Source organism: Geotrypetes seraphini, chromosome 16 (genome assembly GCF_902459505.1).
Source record: "Geotrypetes seraphini chromosome 16, aGeoSer1.1, whole genome shotgun sequence".
In the NCBI taxonomy this organism is placed as follows: domain Eukaryota; kingdom Metazoa; phylum Chordata; class Amphibia; order Gymnophiona; family Dermophiidae; genus Geotrypetes; species Geotrypetes seraphini.
The window spans coordinates 12,202,030-12,216,974 of record NC_047099.1 but is presented as its reverse complement, the minus strand read 5'-3'; the positions used below and the strand labels follow the sequence as shown (position 1 = coordinate 12,216,974).

Sequence of the window (14,945 nt, the reverse complement as noted above, 5' to 3'; positions counted from 1 at the left end):
ATCTAATGTGAACATGTAGCTTCCTAGAAAGAACCTATATGTACTTGAATGCTCATGTACGACCACATCTCTTTTGTTGGCCTATTATAAGTTATCACAACCTTCTAACACTCCATTTCTCAAGGAAAGTAGGATTAACTGAACTGAACCTAGACAGATTTCTAAATTTGTAAAGTATCATAACGTGATTTCACCTCGCAGAGTATGACCAATTTTGGGATCATCCTACATTCTTCATGCTGAAGTGTAAAAAAAAAAAAAAGAAAAAAATGGAGGTAGGGAAATTGTAAGATTTTAATGACTTCCATTTCCATTTTTACTCTTTTGGTAGCTTCTGTTTGTTATTGCAGGTGAGAACATATTGCCTCCATGGAACAAAGAAATGAAACAACGGTAACAGAATTCATTCTCCGAGGGTTCCCAACCTCTCCGCGTTTACAGGTTGCTCTCTTCCTAATATTTTTATTTGCTTACATATTTACAATAATAGAAAATGCGGTAATTATTTTGATGATCAGGATGAACAGAAAGCTCCACAAACCCATGTACTTCTTTCTCAGCAATCTGTCTTTCTTAGAGATTTGGTATATCACAGTCACCATCCCAAACTTGCTAGGCAACATCTTCAGAGAAAAGAAAGTTATTTATTTCTCAGGATGCATGACCCAACTTTTCTTCTTCATTTCCCTCATGTGCACTGAATGTGTCCTTCTAGCAGTTATGGCATTTGACCGTTATGTAGCTATTTGCTATCCACTGAGATATCCTACCATTATGAGCAACAAACTCTGTATCCAATTGGCTGCTGGCTCATGGATAAGCGGATTCACTATAACAATAATAAAGATCTCTTTCATCTCCAAGCTATCTTTCTGTGGACCCAACATTATTAATCATTTCTTCTGTGATATTTCCCCTGTTCTGAACTTGGCCTGCACAGATATGTCCCTGGCTGAGCTAGTAGACTTCATCTTAGCTCTGGTTATATTAATGATCCCGCTCACCGCAACTGTTCTGTCTTATATTTCAATAGTGGCTGCTATACTAAAAATCCCATCCACCACGGGAAGGAAGAAGGCGTTCTCCACCTGTGCCTCCCACCTCACTGTGGTCACCATATTCTATTCAGCTACACTCTATATATATGCTCGTCCAAAAAAGATCAATGCTTTTGATATCAACAAACTCATCTCGGTGCTGTATGCGGTTGTTACCCCAATTATAAACCCAATCATCTACTGTCTTCGAAACAAAGAAGTAAAAGATATCTTGAGAAACTCATGCGGTTGCAATAATATCATTCCTAGAATTATAGGAAATGCTAAATGAAGTAGATTTTAAAATGATATTGGTAGATAGGAATCCGAGACAGACAGAGCTTGAAAGAGACATCAAGAGGTCATCTTTATCCCCTTACATCATAGCAGGATCATGATTGTACCTGAACTATTTCAAACATATGTTTGTCTTGTCTACACATATTCTATCTTCAAAATCTTCATATGTAACATATTCCAGTACTTATCTACCTTTAACTGTTACAAAGTTCTTTATTTCTGTCTTGACTTGCTCATGCTATGTTAAATCTCTTTATGATTCTACTTCAGATGGAATAAATTTAATACAAGCAACCTATCTCTTTTAGTAATTTGCCCATTAGGTTTAGAATTTAAGTCAATGGCTGTTCCCAATACAAGTCAGGCCACAGGCTCTGCATAATTACAATTATGGCACCTAATCCTTATAGAAAATACCAGATTATCCAATTCCAAGCCAGAAATCAACATTCCCTATAAAGTACATATGAGCATACTGCCCGCATTCCTACCAACAGGATGGTGTGCCTTTTTCAATAGCATGGGATGGGGAACTTGTGTGAGATTCCTACCAGATCTGTCTCCCCTGTACATCATGATTTTTGGATTAATATATTATGGAGAGCTGTGAACTAACTGTTTACATTGGATGATCTGTAATCTTTGATGTTTGTACAAGTCTTGTTTGCTTTATTGTATGTATGTTATTATCTTTAAAGCCGCCTAGGAATAGGCGGTTGTGAAATTTTTTAAATAAATAAATGATTCAAACTGCAATTTCTGTACTACCTGGGAGGTATACAACCACACACCTTAGATAGGACGTTGCCAATACTGGCCCATCAGAATGCTGAAGGATAAAAACATACAATAAATCAGAAGAATGATGATTGGTAGAACGTTCATTTTTAAAAGAATAACAATTGGGATATTGCTCAGGGAGAAAAGGTTAAATATTGCATGTGTACAAAATCAAGGGAAGATTGTTAAGGGATAGAAAGCTGATTTCTTCCAGAACAGTAAGTTAATAGTAGTAGATTAAGATCGCCGTGGCCCATTCAGTCTTCTAAGTCTACTTATTGTGGTAGATGGTCATAACGATGTCTATATGTAACCCAATACTAAAACACAAAAAATTGATAAATAAATAATATTCTCCTCAACTGGACCCAAAATGGGATGCTGAATGCACCATCAGCTTTGTCCTGAAATAAAAATCAAATTAAAAAAAAACAATAATAAATAGTAATCAGTACGGGCCTAATTCTCCCTTCGTAGTAACCAATGGCCCCGGGCAGGTATTCATGAAGTGACAAGCACTTAGACCACAGTCTAAATAAATCCTGCCCCGTACATCATTGTGGCCTTATATATAATAATTTACCAATTTTTTGTGTTTTGGATTATCTTCATTATTGGTATATTTATCTGAGGTTTTTTAAGGCCGACCCAATACTAACACACACACATACACACAGATTATTCCTGTCTTGCCTTTATTGCTACTCTTCATATCATCTGCAAACTCTGTCAGAAGTGGCGGCCTTAACTACCTGTGCTGGTAGTCTCTTTCAGGTCTAACTCCCCTTTCGGCAGTTGGAACCCAAGCACAGTACCGGGTAAAGCTTTGGATTCTCGCCCAGAAATAGCTAAGAAGAAAAAAAAAAAAAATTTTAAATTGAATCAGGTTGGGCAGACTGGATGGACCATTCGGGTCTTTATCTGCCGTCATCTACTATGTTACTATGTTACTATGTTACTATGTCCATGTTTTATTGCTTAGTTCTCTTATAATCTCCCACAGATAGCTAGATTAGTGAGGTTGTTATCCATTGTCTCTTAGTTTATGTTAACCAAGCAATCTTTTGAAGTCTGATTCAACCATACCACTGCTATGTAGAGTTGTAACTGCTATGCTAAGCAGGTTGGTTTCCTGCCTTCCTGGAACATAGAAATATGATGGCAGATAAAGGTCAAATAGCCCATCCAGTCTGCCCATCCACAGTAATCATTATCTCTTCCTTTCTCTAAGAGATCGCATGAGACTATCCCAGGCTTTCTTGAAATCACAGTCTCTGTCTCCACCACCTCTACAGGAAGACTGTTCTACGCATCTACCACCCTTTCTGTCAAAAAGTATTTCCTTGGATTACTCCTGAGCCTATCACCTCTTAACTTCGTCCTATGCCCTCTCATTCCAGAGTTTCCTTTCAAATTAAAGAGACTCGACTCATGCGCATTTATATATTTTTTTTTTTAACTTTATTTAGTTTTTAATGCCAACAAAAAGTGCAATGCAATTTATATACAAATAATGATAATCAACCAAGCACTTATAATCAATCATTAAACATCTCTATCATATATCCCCTCACCCACATTTCCTCCAAAGTATACAGGTTGAGATCTTTAAGTCTATCCCCATACGCCTTATGACGAAGACCACGCACCATTTTAGTAGCCTTCCTCTGGACCGACTCCATCCTTTTCATATCTTTTTTAAGGTGCGGCCTCCACAATATTCTAAAAGAGGTCTCGCCAAAGTCTTACACAGGAGCATCAATACCTCTTTTTCCCTACTGGCCATACCTCTCTCTATGCACCCTAGCATCCTTCTAGTTTTCGCCGTCACCTTTTCAATCTAGCCAAAACATAGGCCCTCTTATACTAAGGTACGCTAACCGATTAGCGCACAGTAATTGATTTAGCGTGCGCTAAATGCTAACGCATGCATGTTAGTCTATGTACGCATTTGCGTTTAGCACGCGCTAAAAGATGGTCCTACACCAGAAGCGGAGGTATTACTTCAGGTAGAAAATTCTTTAAATGTTATGGAATTATTAAAAACTACATTGTCCGAATCTACAGAGAGGGCTACGTTGCATATATCTTTTGTTTTGAACAAGATTTAAATGCTATTATGAAATTGTATTTCCATAACCCTTAAAACTCTGTTTCAATATTCCCCGATGTCATAAGACCTACACAAGCGTGGAGAAAATTATTTCTTGCTATGAGAGCTGAGACATATCTTTTAGCATATCCATGCAAATGTTTGATAAAATACCTGGGAGTAAAATATGTCTTCTATATACCAGATCAATTACAAGCTTTTTTGGACTTGAAAACCCTAGCAGTTGGGAAGGTTTAACGAACGGCAGCTCGATTAAAGGGTTATTGCTGTTAAGTCTATGCCTTTATTGATTTCTTTTTTTTTCCTTTCGGAGTTTCTCTTCACTCTGTCCCCCTGTTTTACTAAGGTACGCTAACCGATTAGCGTGCGCTAAATGCTAACACATCCATAGACTAACATGTACGCATTAGCTAAATCGATTAGTACACCTTAGTAAAAGAGGGCCTTTGGATTTTAGCCGGGTACTAGTGACTTGGATTGGCCACTGTGCGAATGAGCTACTGGACTTGATGTAGCTTTGGTCTGACCCAGTAAGGCTATTCTTATGTTCTTATGATGTGTGTATCAAATATTATCACATGCACACATTGCTTGACAGATCTAGATACGCTGTCCTATAAATGTCATTGACTTTTTGGCAAACTAACATAGGTTTCCACTGGCATTCCCCATGCTGCATCAGGGCACCAAAACGGAGACACTAATTTACCGAAATGCCATCTATGTACATTTTGGAAGTCAACAATAAGAAAAAAAAGTAACCAGATGAATATTCAGCTCTGGCCTTAGCAGTTAAAGAAATCTGGATATTCAGCAGAAGTATTTGGATGGTGAGAAGCCCTGAAATATCTAGATCAGGGTTGTCCAACTTTAGTCCTCAACAGCCACAATCCAGTCGGGTTTTCAGGATTTCCTCAATGAATGTGCATGAGATCTATTTTGCATGCACGTCTTCCAATTTATGCAAATCGATCTCATGCATATTCACTGGGGAACTCGTGAAAACCCAATCAGGTGTGGACCTAGGTTAGACACCCTTGATCTAGATAGAGGGGCAGCCATAGGCATTTCAGTTCCGATAGTCAGATCATTATCCAGAAAGATTATCTGGATAATTTAGGACACATTTGTTTGCTGCCCTAAGTTAAAAGGACGAGTTATCAGAATCACCTCTAAAGATGATTCCCAGAATCACCCCTGCTCCAGCCCCTGCTCAGCACTGTCTGGATAGTGCCAGGGAATCCAGTAATGATTTTCAGTGGCACTCATCCATATAGCATGCGCTGCTATCCAGATAAATTCTACTAACTGTCAAGCTCAATATTTGGGGGGGAGAGATGTTTTAGGCTATCTTAATTACAAACTAAATAAGCAAACTGCACTTTTGCCGTTTTATTTTGTCACACTGAATCAGCCAAGCTAATGAATACCTTGGGACTATCCTCCAACTAATATTTTTTTTTTCTGCTGGCTAAGGTCACCTCTTTGGGCCAGGTTCTACAAATAGCGCTCAAATCGGCAGCCACCTACAAGAACAGCTATCAATCATACTTAGGCGCCATTTAAAGAATCATACCTAATGGCGCCTACCAGAAAACTTAGGTATCTGCAATTTAGGCCAGGTTTTTACTGGCGTACGTTGCAGATGCCTAGATTCTGTAGTGAATCGTGCCACCGGGAAAGGGAAGGCCCACCGTTTTGAAAGAGGTGGGATATAGGGAAGTGTCAGGGATTGTCAAGGGTTCAGGGGATTGATGGGGCCCAGTGGCAAGCGGGAGTATGCATCCCTCCTGCTGACTGGATGTGGATGTCGGGGTCCTCTGCCACTGCCGGCTTAGCTGATAGCAGTAGGGGTATATTCCCCCTGATCAGCTGAATCAGCAGGACTTCCTATAGCTACGGTTTCAGGAAGTCCTGTGGCTTCATTTGATTTTACTGAGCAGAATTTCCAGTGGCATATACTCCTACACTTCTCCTGCCACAGATGCAGGAATGATGTATAGGCACATTAAGAACACTGTGTGGTTGTTCATGCTGTACCTTAGAAGGAACACTGGTAGGGACAGTTGGCTTTTTTGTCAGCTGGGAGCGGAGGTGAGCAGCGACGATATTAAAATCTACAAGGTCTGAGTTACGTACAAATCCGACTTAAGAACAGCTTTAAAAACGTAACTCATTCTTAACACGGGGACTGCTGGTATTCATTAATGATCTTGAAAAGAGAGAAATGAGTGAAGTGATTAAACACATTAAAATAAAAATCAGACTGCCAGGGACCGCTGAAGGAACTTGCCAATTCAGAGAATTGTCCGCAGCAATAGCACTGTTGCTCTTAGGAATTCTATGAGTGTCGGAGCTATTACCACCAAGGCCAGGAATAAAAAACCCTAGTATGGTTTTGTAAAAGGTTGGGGGGGGGGAGGGTAATAGTTATGATGCTGTGATCTTGTAAAATTGAATAACCCTGTATTTGTATAAATCGTTTTTTGTGTGTAAGAAAAGTGAGGTGACATCAGAAGATGTTTGACAGCGCTGGGACTTTCAGTTATTATTCTCCCTCGCTTGGCTCTATATTTTTGTGGACCTTTAAATTAATTTTTACGTTCATACATTCTTAAAAATAAGCTCCGTATGAGCAAAGCTAGTTTCAATCTGGTTTATGCCAAGTATCTGAGAGACCATTTTGCTTATAGATATATGAGTATAGACAATATCAAAATTGCATTCTTTTTTCATTCAGTAAAATATATATCGTTTTTTTTACCCTGGTACCTGTTTTGCTGGTACATTCAATTGGATCCTTATGGGTGTTTCAGAGAACACAGTCTCCAAGGTATGAGTGAAGTCATATAACTGGCTACATAAATTTCTCTGAACATCTGATTGTGCAGTTGCTTGCTCTTCAGAGATACTGAGAAGAAACACACTGACAGCTAAGACAATTTCAAACCAACTGATATATTTTGTAATTTTTTTTTTTTTCTGCCAACCTGTTCATTCACTCTCAAGCTTCAAACACTTCTGAAACCCTTTACGATCAGATACATTCATTGTTCGGTAAGACTATCCACTCATTACCTTAAATGTAAAAATGTAGTGCCCATAAACCAATCCTGAAGGACTACGAGGGGCCACTGAAAAGTCCTCGGCCCACCCAACAAAGTTAGGGCCATATACTTAAGTCCGGTGATTTCCCACTGTTTTCATCCCATGTTTTTCCGACAGAGCGGACAAAGTGGAAAATCGCTGGACTTCGATGGAGACTGCCCCAGCCATGTTGCTTGATCTGAGAACTTTTAAGCGGCCCCTCGTAATATTGTTCCCAAACTGAAGTAAATAAATTTGATCTAATATTGTATAGATTAAATTAGTCAAGTTACAGCATACCCTAGACTCGCATTTTAGAAATAATGACTGACTGAAACTATTGATGATAGAATTTGTGAAAGTGGTTATTAGCACAGAGAGCTGTGCTGAATGCTCCGTGCTTCTCCCGACACTCATAGGAACTCTATGAGCATTGGGAGCCGCACGGAGCATTCAGTTTCAGCTCCCTGCTCTAATAATCGCTAGCGCGGTTTAGAGAGGAGGTAAATGAATAAAGATTTTCTGTTCCTCTCTGCTTTTTTTTTCCTCTTTGTTTCTGAAAAAAATGCATGAGCACTTGTTCCCTCATATTTTATATTGCTCTGGCTTTGGACGCAGATCTTTTCACGGTCCATGTTTCGGCGAGCACGCCTTCCTCAGGGGTCCAACGGTTTGCAAACTCACATATAAAGAATTGGACTGAAAACAGTCTATTGTCTTTAAACATGTGAGCAAAGAACACCGCAAACAAACTGAAGTAACAAAAAAATGGATCCCTGAGGAAAGTGTGTTCGCCGAAACACGGACCGTGTAGGGTTCGGTTGGATTTTTATCACAGTATTTTTTATCATTGTACTTTTTTAGTTGGATTTTCATGATTTTATATGTCAGTGTTTAATAAATTATCTCTAGAACATCTGTATCCACAGTTTTTGTTTTTGTTTTCATCGGTAAAATATCATCATATCATGAATATATAAAAAAAAGTTTTCAAATTTTTACAAAACCTTAAGTAATTAATATCAGTCCTAATGTAAACAGGAAGAACATTTCAAATTGTAATGGCAGCATAAGCAAAATAGGAGTTAAGCTGTCATTTGTACCGTACTCCTCAAATCTGTGACAAATGCAGCAATAAAGTACCACAGAATCTGGTGGAAGAATAATGCAAATTAGAAAAAAGCAAAATCAGATTATTTGAAGAGTCAGCCTGTAATATACGTTGAACTATGCAAAATATATATATTGCCCAAAAAAAATCTGTGCAGATTACTGCAGTAATCTCTGATTAGTGCCAGGGGGATCTGGCAACAGATTTGAGGCCGAGCTGGGCACCACTGATATTTTTAGCTAGCACCCGAATAGCCAACAGATATCACCCCTGAATATTTGTGTTACCTCCAGAGGTTACCCTAGACCTGGATAAGGGCTAGCATTGAATATCAGGGCAGCAGCCAGCATTTAAAGAAACACTGACTTCCACCAGCTGAATATTGATCGGGAGATGTTTCTAGTCAAGAAGAGGCTTCAAACAGTAAAGAATTCAGATTTGAAAAACTGAAAGCCTTTTTCTGTAGGCTGGATATTGCCATAGGTTGTAGCAAAATATGTCACATCTGTGAAATTTTTGCCCTCCGCCCAACTGGGAAGTGTCTGGTGCATTGGTTAGAGCTACAGCCACTGAGGCTGTGGGTTCAAATCCCTTGGGTAAGTCACTTATTGCCCTAGATAGATTTTGAGCCCACCAGGACAGATAGCCTAAGTGGTTTATATTCAGATACTCAAACATTTTTCCATAAGTGGTATATACATAAATACATTTTGCCTCTTACGTAGAACAAGACATTGATGTGGACATATTTAGCGCACAGGTTTCTGTAGCAAATGAAAGATCTGTATTATCCTCGATGTGGAATGTTTCTGCTGATCCTGGGAAACTATTCTTCACTGGGGATTATGCAGTCTTTTAAAATCTAAAAATACGGCATACAAATAGCATTTTTTATTTCCAACTAGAAAAGATTGTCCTGCAAATGAAAAGACTGAGAAAATAGGCTTTCTACCCGTGTTGAAAAGGTCCATGAGTTAGGGCAACTAATAAATATTTGAATGAAAGTTGAAAGTTATATAAGAAAAAGTGAAATAGTGGGCCAGTGATGCAGGAGGTGTGTAAGACTAGATGGCATAGAAAAAAATAGCCATTAAGGCCCGATTGGTGCCCTAAGTTAGGTGGCAGGGGGTTATAATTGGTACGCTAATTGGCTGTGCCAATTTAAACTCAACTAAAAAAAAAATGAAGACGTCTAAGGGTGCCTCCAAAATGGCCACCATTATCCCACCTACAGCGGTGCCCTATGACATCTAACACCACTGTAGGCGTGGTTAACGCTAGACGTGGCATTAGGCATCATAAGGCTCCATGTTGGCATGACTCTTGTGAAAGGTATATGGCAGAAATGTAGGCTGTTAAAATCCTGGTTCACATTTCTGGTGCCGTTGTGTGATTGTTGCTGTTTTTAGGCAGCCGCCGAAAACGGCACCATTTACAGAATCCGGACCTAAGTGACATCTCTGAGGACTATTTAAAATTCAGTTCAAGTTTTACCATTATAAAACAGGCTCAGCACATTGCAGGGGTAGGGAACTCCGGTCCTCAAGAGCCGTATTCCAGTCGGGTTTTCAGGATTTCCCCAATGAATATGCATGAGATCTATTTGCATGCACTACTTTCAATGCATATTCATTAGGGAAATACTGAAAACCCGACTGGAATACGGCTCTCAAGGACCAGAGTTCCCTACTCCTGACCTACAGTATAAGCCTGTCTTAATAGCTTAAGCACCTTGTTATAAAAATTACCCTTGCGATTTGATAGAAGTCTATAAAATACTGAGAGAAGTGAATCACTTGTTTACTCTCCAAAAATATTACGATTGTGGGGAATCCGTTGGAGCTGCTAAGTAGTAGACTGAAAACAAACCAGAGAACATATTTCTTCACTCACCCCCCTCTTTTACAAAGGTGTGCTATGCTTTTTAGCCCACGCTAAATGCTTATGTGTGCATGTTATCCTATTGACGTATCAGCGGTTAGCGCACCTTTTTAAAAGGGCCTCAGTGTGCAATTTAAGTCTGGAATTGATTGTCAGAGAATGTGGTGAAAGCAGTTAGCTTAGCAGTGTTCAAAAAAGTTATGGATAATTTCGTTAAGGGACAGTTCATAAGTCATTATTTAGATGAACTTGTTGAAATCCACTGCTCATTTTTAGGATACGCAGCTTAAAATCTGTTTTACTTTTTGGGATCTTGCCCGGTACGTGTAAAGGGTCATGGATTTGACATGCTGCCTTTTTGTGGTTACAATCAAAGCAGTTTACATATATGAGGGCGGTTTGAAAAGTTTAGTAAAAAAACACAAGTTAAACAACGTAGTCTTCATTGAGGACTGTATACATAGGGGCAAATTCTATAAATGTAAGCAGTGATAGGCATCCTACCACTGTCTAACCAGCTAATCGGGACATGCGTTTCCTAAAAAAATACGCTGAAGCAGGCCACCTACACTATAGGTGTCTATCGCGGGTATAGGGAGGCGCCAAGGGACATTTAAGCTTGCCCAAGGCTGGGTCTAGGTGTGGTTTCAGCCAGAAGTGGGCGAGCTTAAATGGCCTTAAGCAGCTCCCTAGGGCTGTGATAGGCAGCTGAAATGTAGGCCATTAAAATGATGGCCTACTTTTCAACTAGACGTGACCGCTAAGCTTATCACCACAAGAAAATCTCCCTGCTGCGATCATCTGAGCGGCCACCGCAGAGAATCCCTGAACCCCACCACAAATCAGCCAGCAGAACAGATGTCCACTTCCTCCTGCCACCTCCCCGGACTTCCCTGACACTGTCTGTTGCAGAAGGGATGCCCAATTCCTCCTGCTGCCACTCACAATCTCCCACCTGACACTGTCCATGGCAGGAAGGATGTTTAATCCCTCCCAACGTTACCCCCAAGCCCCCCCTTGAAGTCACCTGATAGGAGGGATGCTCACTCACTCCTGCTGGAACCCTCAAAACAACCTCACCCACCCACAATGGGCTAGAGAGATGTCTACTCCATCCTGCCAGCAGGCCCTGAACCCATGACCCTACCCCCAGATATAAACCCCCTACTTCAGCACCTCCTGACCCCCCACCCTGGCACCCCAAAACTCACCCTAACTCCCCTCAGTACCTTCTGTAGTTTGACCGGCCAGAGGGATGCCTACTCCCTCCAGCCACCAGGTCCACATCTTCAAAATGGTGGGCCTTCCCCTTCCCAGTGCATCTTGGGATATATGAGGGAGGGGCTTAAATCCCTGATTGGCCCTGGCACCCAAGGCCCTCCTATAGAAGGGGCATTAGGCACCTGGGCCAACCGGAGTCTTAGGCCTTCTTTAGAGTACATTCTGGAATACACTGAGTGTCCTAAGACTCCAATTGGCCAGATACCAAAGGCTACAAACATGGGAGGGGCCTTAGGCACCTGGGTCAATCAGGGCCTTAGGCCCCTCCCTGGTGCATCCTAGGATACACTGGGAAGGGGAAGGCCCACCATTGTGAAGAAGCAGGTCTGTCAGCCAGAGGGAGTAGGCATCCTTCCTGCCAGCCAAACTACAGAAGATACTGGGGGAGTGTTAGGGGTGCTGGGGTACCGGGGTGGGGGTTTCAGGTCAGGGGGTGGTCATGGGTTTGGGGAGGGCCTGCTTGCAGGAGGGAGTGGGCATACCTCCTGCTTATCATGGGTGGAGGGAGGTTGTTTGGTGGGTTCCATCAGGAGAGAGTGGGCATCCCTTCTGCCATAGACAATGTTGTGTGGGGGTTTGGGGTGGTGGTAGGAAGGCTTAGGCTTCCCTCCTTCCACTAAAAATGGTGGGTGAGGGGTTTGGCGTGGCAGTAGGAGGGACTGGGCATCCCTTCCACTGGCCAAATTTGCGTGGCGGGGTTGTGGAGTTCCCTGCTGCAGCCGCTCAGATGATCTCAGCAGGGGGATTCCCTTGCAGCGATCAGCTGATGGAAATGAATCAGGCAACAAGTCTCTAAACAGGCACCTGTGACATGGTGCCAGTTAGAGAATCAGGCTGGTTCGGTTGGGTTGGACATCTGTCCCTTAGGGCAGATGCGATTCTGTGTAGGATGCTGGTGTGTGATTCTCAATGTGATGTTACATTTCCAAATAGCACAAGTGAATCAAAGCCAAATGAAGCTGAGCATCTCCCAATTCAATCCACCACTTCTTCCATCAAGTGACTAGAACCCAGAGGTTGCCTTCGCTGTGTTTTGTTGATTCTCCTGTACGAGAAAGAGCTCTCTCCTATGCTTGTTACTTGCCATCTAGAAGGAACCTGTATGTACTTGAATGCTCATGTAAACCACCTCTTTTCTATTAGTCCATTTTTTCAAGGCAAACAGAATTACCTGAATTGAACCTCCTAGACTGATTTCTAAATTCTTAAAGTACCATGTGCTAACATGATTATGCCTCCCAGAGTACGACCAGTTTTGGGATCATCCAATAGTCCACATGCTGAACTGAAAAAAAAAAAAAAAAAAAAAATTGAGGTGGGGAAATTGTAAAATTTTAATGTCTTCCATTTCCATTTCTACTCTTTTGGTAGCTTCTGTTTGTTATATTGCAGGTGAGAACATATTGCCTCCATGGAACAAAGAAATGAAACAAAGCTGACAGAATTCATTCTCCGAGGGTTCCCAACCTCTCCGCGTTTACAGGTTGCTCTCTTCCTAATATTTTTATTTGCTTACATATTTACAATAATAGAAAATGCGGTAATTATTTTGATGATCAGGATGAACAGAAAGCTCCACAAACCCATGTACTTCTTTCTCAGCAATCTGTCTTTCTTAGAGATTTGGTATATCACAGTCACCATCCCAAACTTGCTGGGCAACATCTTCAGAGAAAAGAAAGTTATTTATTTCTCAGGATGCATGACCCAACTTTTCTTCTTCAGCTCCTTGCTGTGCACTGAATGTGTCCTTCTAGCAGTTATGGCATTCGACCGTTATGTAGCTATTTGCTATCCATTGAGATATCCTACCATTATGAGCAACAAACTCTGTATCCTATTGGCTGCTGGCTCATGGATAAGTGGATTCACCGTAACGATGATAAAGATCACTTTCATCTCCCAATTGTCTTTCTGTGGATCCAACATTATTAATCATTTCTTCTGTGATATTTCCCCTGTTCTGAACTTAGCCTGCACAGATATGTCCCTGGCTGAACTAGTAGACTTCATCCTAGCTCTGATTATATTACTGACCCCGCTCACAGCAACTGTTTTGTCTTATATTTCAATAGTGGTTGCTATTCTAAAAATCCCAACCACCACGGGAAGGAAGAAGGCGTTTTCCACCTGTGCCTCCCACCTCACTGTGGTCACCATATTCTATTCAGCTACACTCTATATATATGCTCGTCCAAAAAAGATCAATGCTTTTGATATCAACAAACTCATCTCGGCACTGTATGCGGTTGTTACCCCAATTATAAACCCAATCATCTACTGTCTTCGAAACAATGAGGTAAAAGATATCTTGAGAAACTCATGCAGTTGCAACATTATCAATCCTAGAATTATAGGAAATACTAAATGAAGTAGATTTTACATGACATCGGTAGATAGGAATCCAAGACAGGCAGAGCTTGAAAGAGACGTCAAGAGGTCATCTCCATCTCCTTATATCATAGCAGGATCCATTGTACCTGAACTATCTCAAACTGATGTTTGTCTAGTCTGCACATATTTTATGTTCGAAATCTTCTTATGTAACATATTCCAGTACTTATTTAATATTAACTGTTACAAAGCTCTTTATTCCTATCTTGACTTGCTCATGCTATGTTAAATCTCTGTATGATTCTACTTCAGCTGGAGTGAAATTTCTTTGTTTAATACAAGCAACTTATCTCTTTTAGTAATTTGTCCATTAGGTTTAGAATTTAAGTCAAAGGCAATGCATGCTTGAATCCTTTAAGGAAAACAAAGCAGTTCCCAACATAAGTTGAGCCAAAGGCTCTGAATAATTACAACTAGGGCACCTAATCCTTATAGAAAATATCAATTTATCCAATTCCAAGCCAGAAAACAATATTCCCTATAAAGTGCATATGAGTATTCTATCCGCATTCCAACTGACAGTATGGTGTGCCAGTCTTCTGGTTTTTCAATAGCATGGGGTGGGGGACTTGTGAGGATTCCTAGGAGATCTGCCTACCCTACAAATCATGATTCAAACTGCAATTGCCGTACTACCTGGGCAGTACATAACCACATACCTTAGAGAGGACGTTGCTAATACTTTCCTGTCAGAATACTGAAGGATAAAAACATACAATAAATCAGAGGAAGGATGATGATTGGTAGAACGTTCATTTTTGCAAGAATAACAATTTGGATAATGCTCAGAGAGAAAAGGTTGAATATTGCATGTGTACGAAATCAAGGGAAGATTGTTAAGGGATAGAAAGCTGATTTCTTCCAGTACTGTAAATTAATGGTAGTAGATTAAGATCAACGTGGCCTATCCATTCTTCCAAGTTCAGATTCTACTTATTTTGGTAGATGGTTTTAACGATTT

At 40.7% G+C, this 14,945-nt stretch overlaps 2 protein-coding genes across 2 annotated transcripts; both read left to right on the top strand.

Annotated features, from left to right (window-relative positions):
* Positions 1 to 369: 369 nt before the first annotated feature.
* LOC117349614 (olfactory receptor 6B1-like) lies at positions 370 to 1,329 on the top strand. The gene has a single exon (XM_033923206.1). It carries the CDS (start codon positions 370 to 372, stop codon positions 1,327 to 1,329), a length of 960 nt encoding a protein of 319 aa, XP_033779097.1.
* An 11,672-nt stretch (positions 1,330 to 13,001) lies between these two features.
* LOC117349613 (olfactory receptor 6B1-like) lies at positions 13,002 to 13,961 on the top strand. The gene has a single exon (XM_033923205.1). It carries the CDS (start codon positions 13,002 to 13,004, stop codon positions 13,959 to 13,961), a length of 960 nt encoding a protein of 319 aa, XP_033779096.1.
* Positions 13,962 to 14,945: the final 984 nt, after the last annotated feature.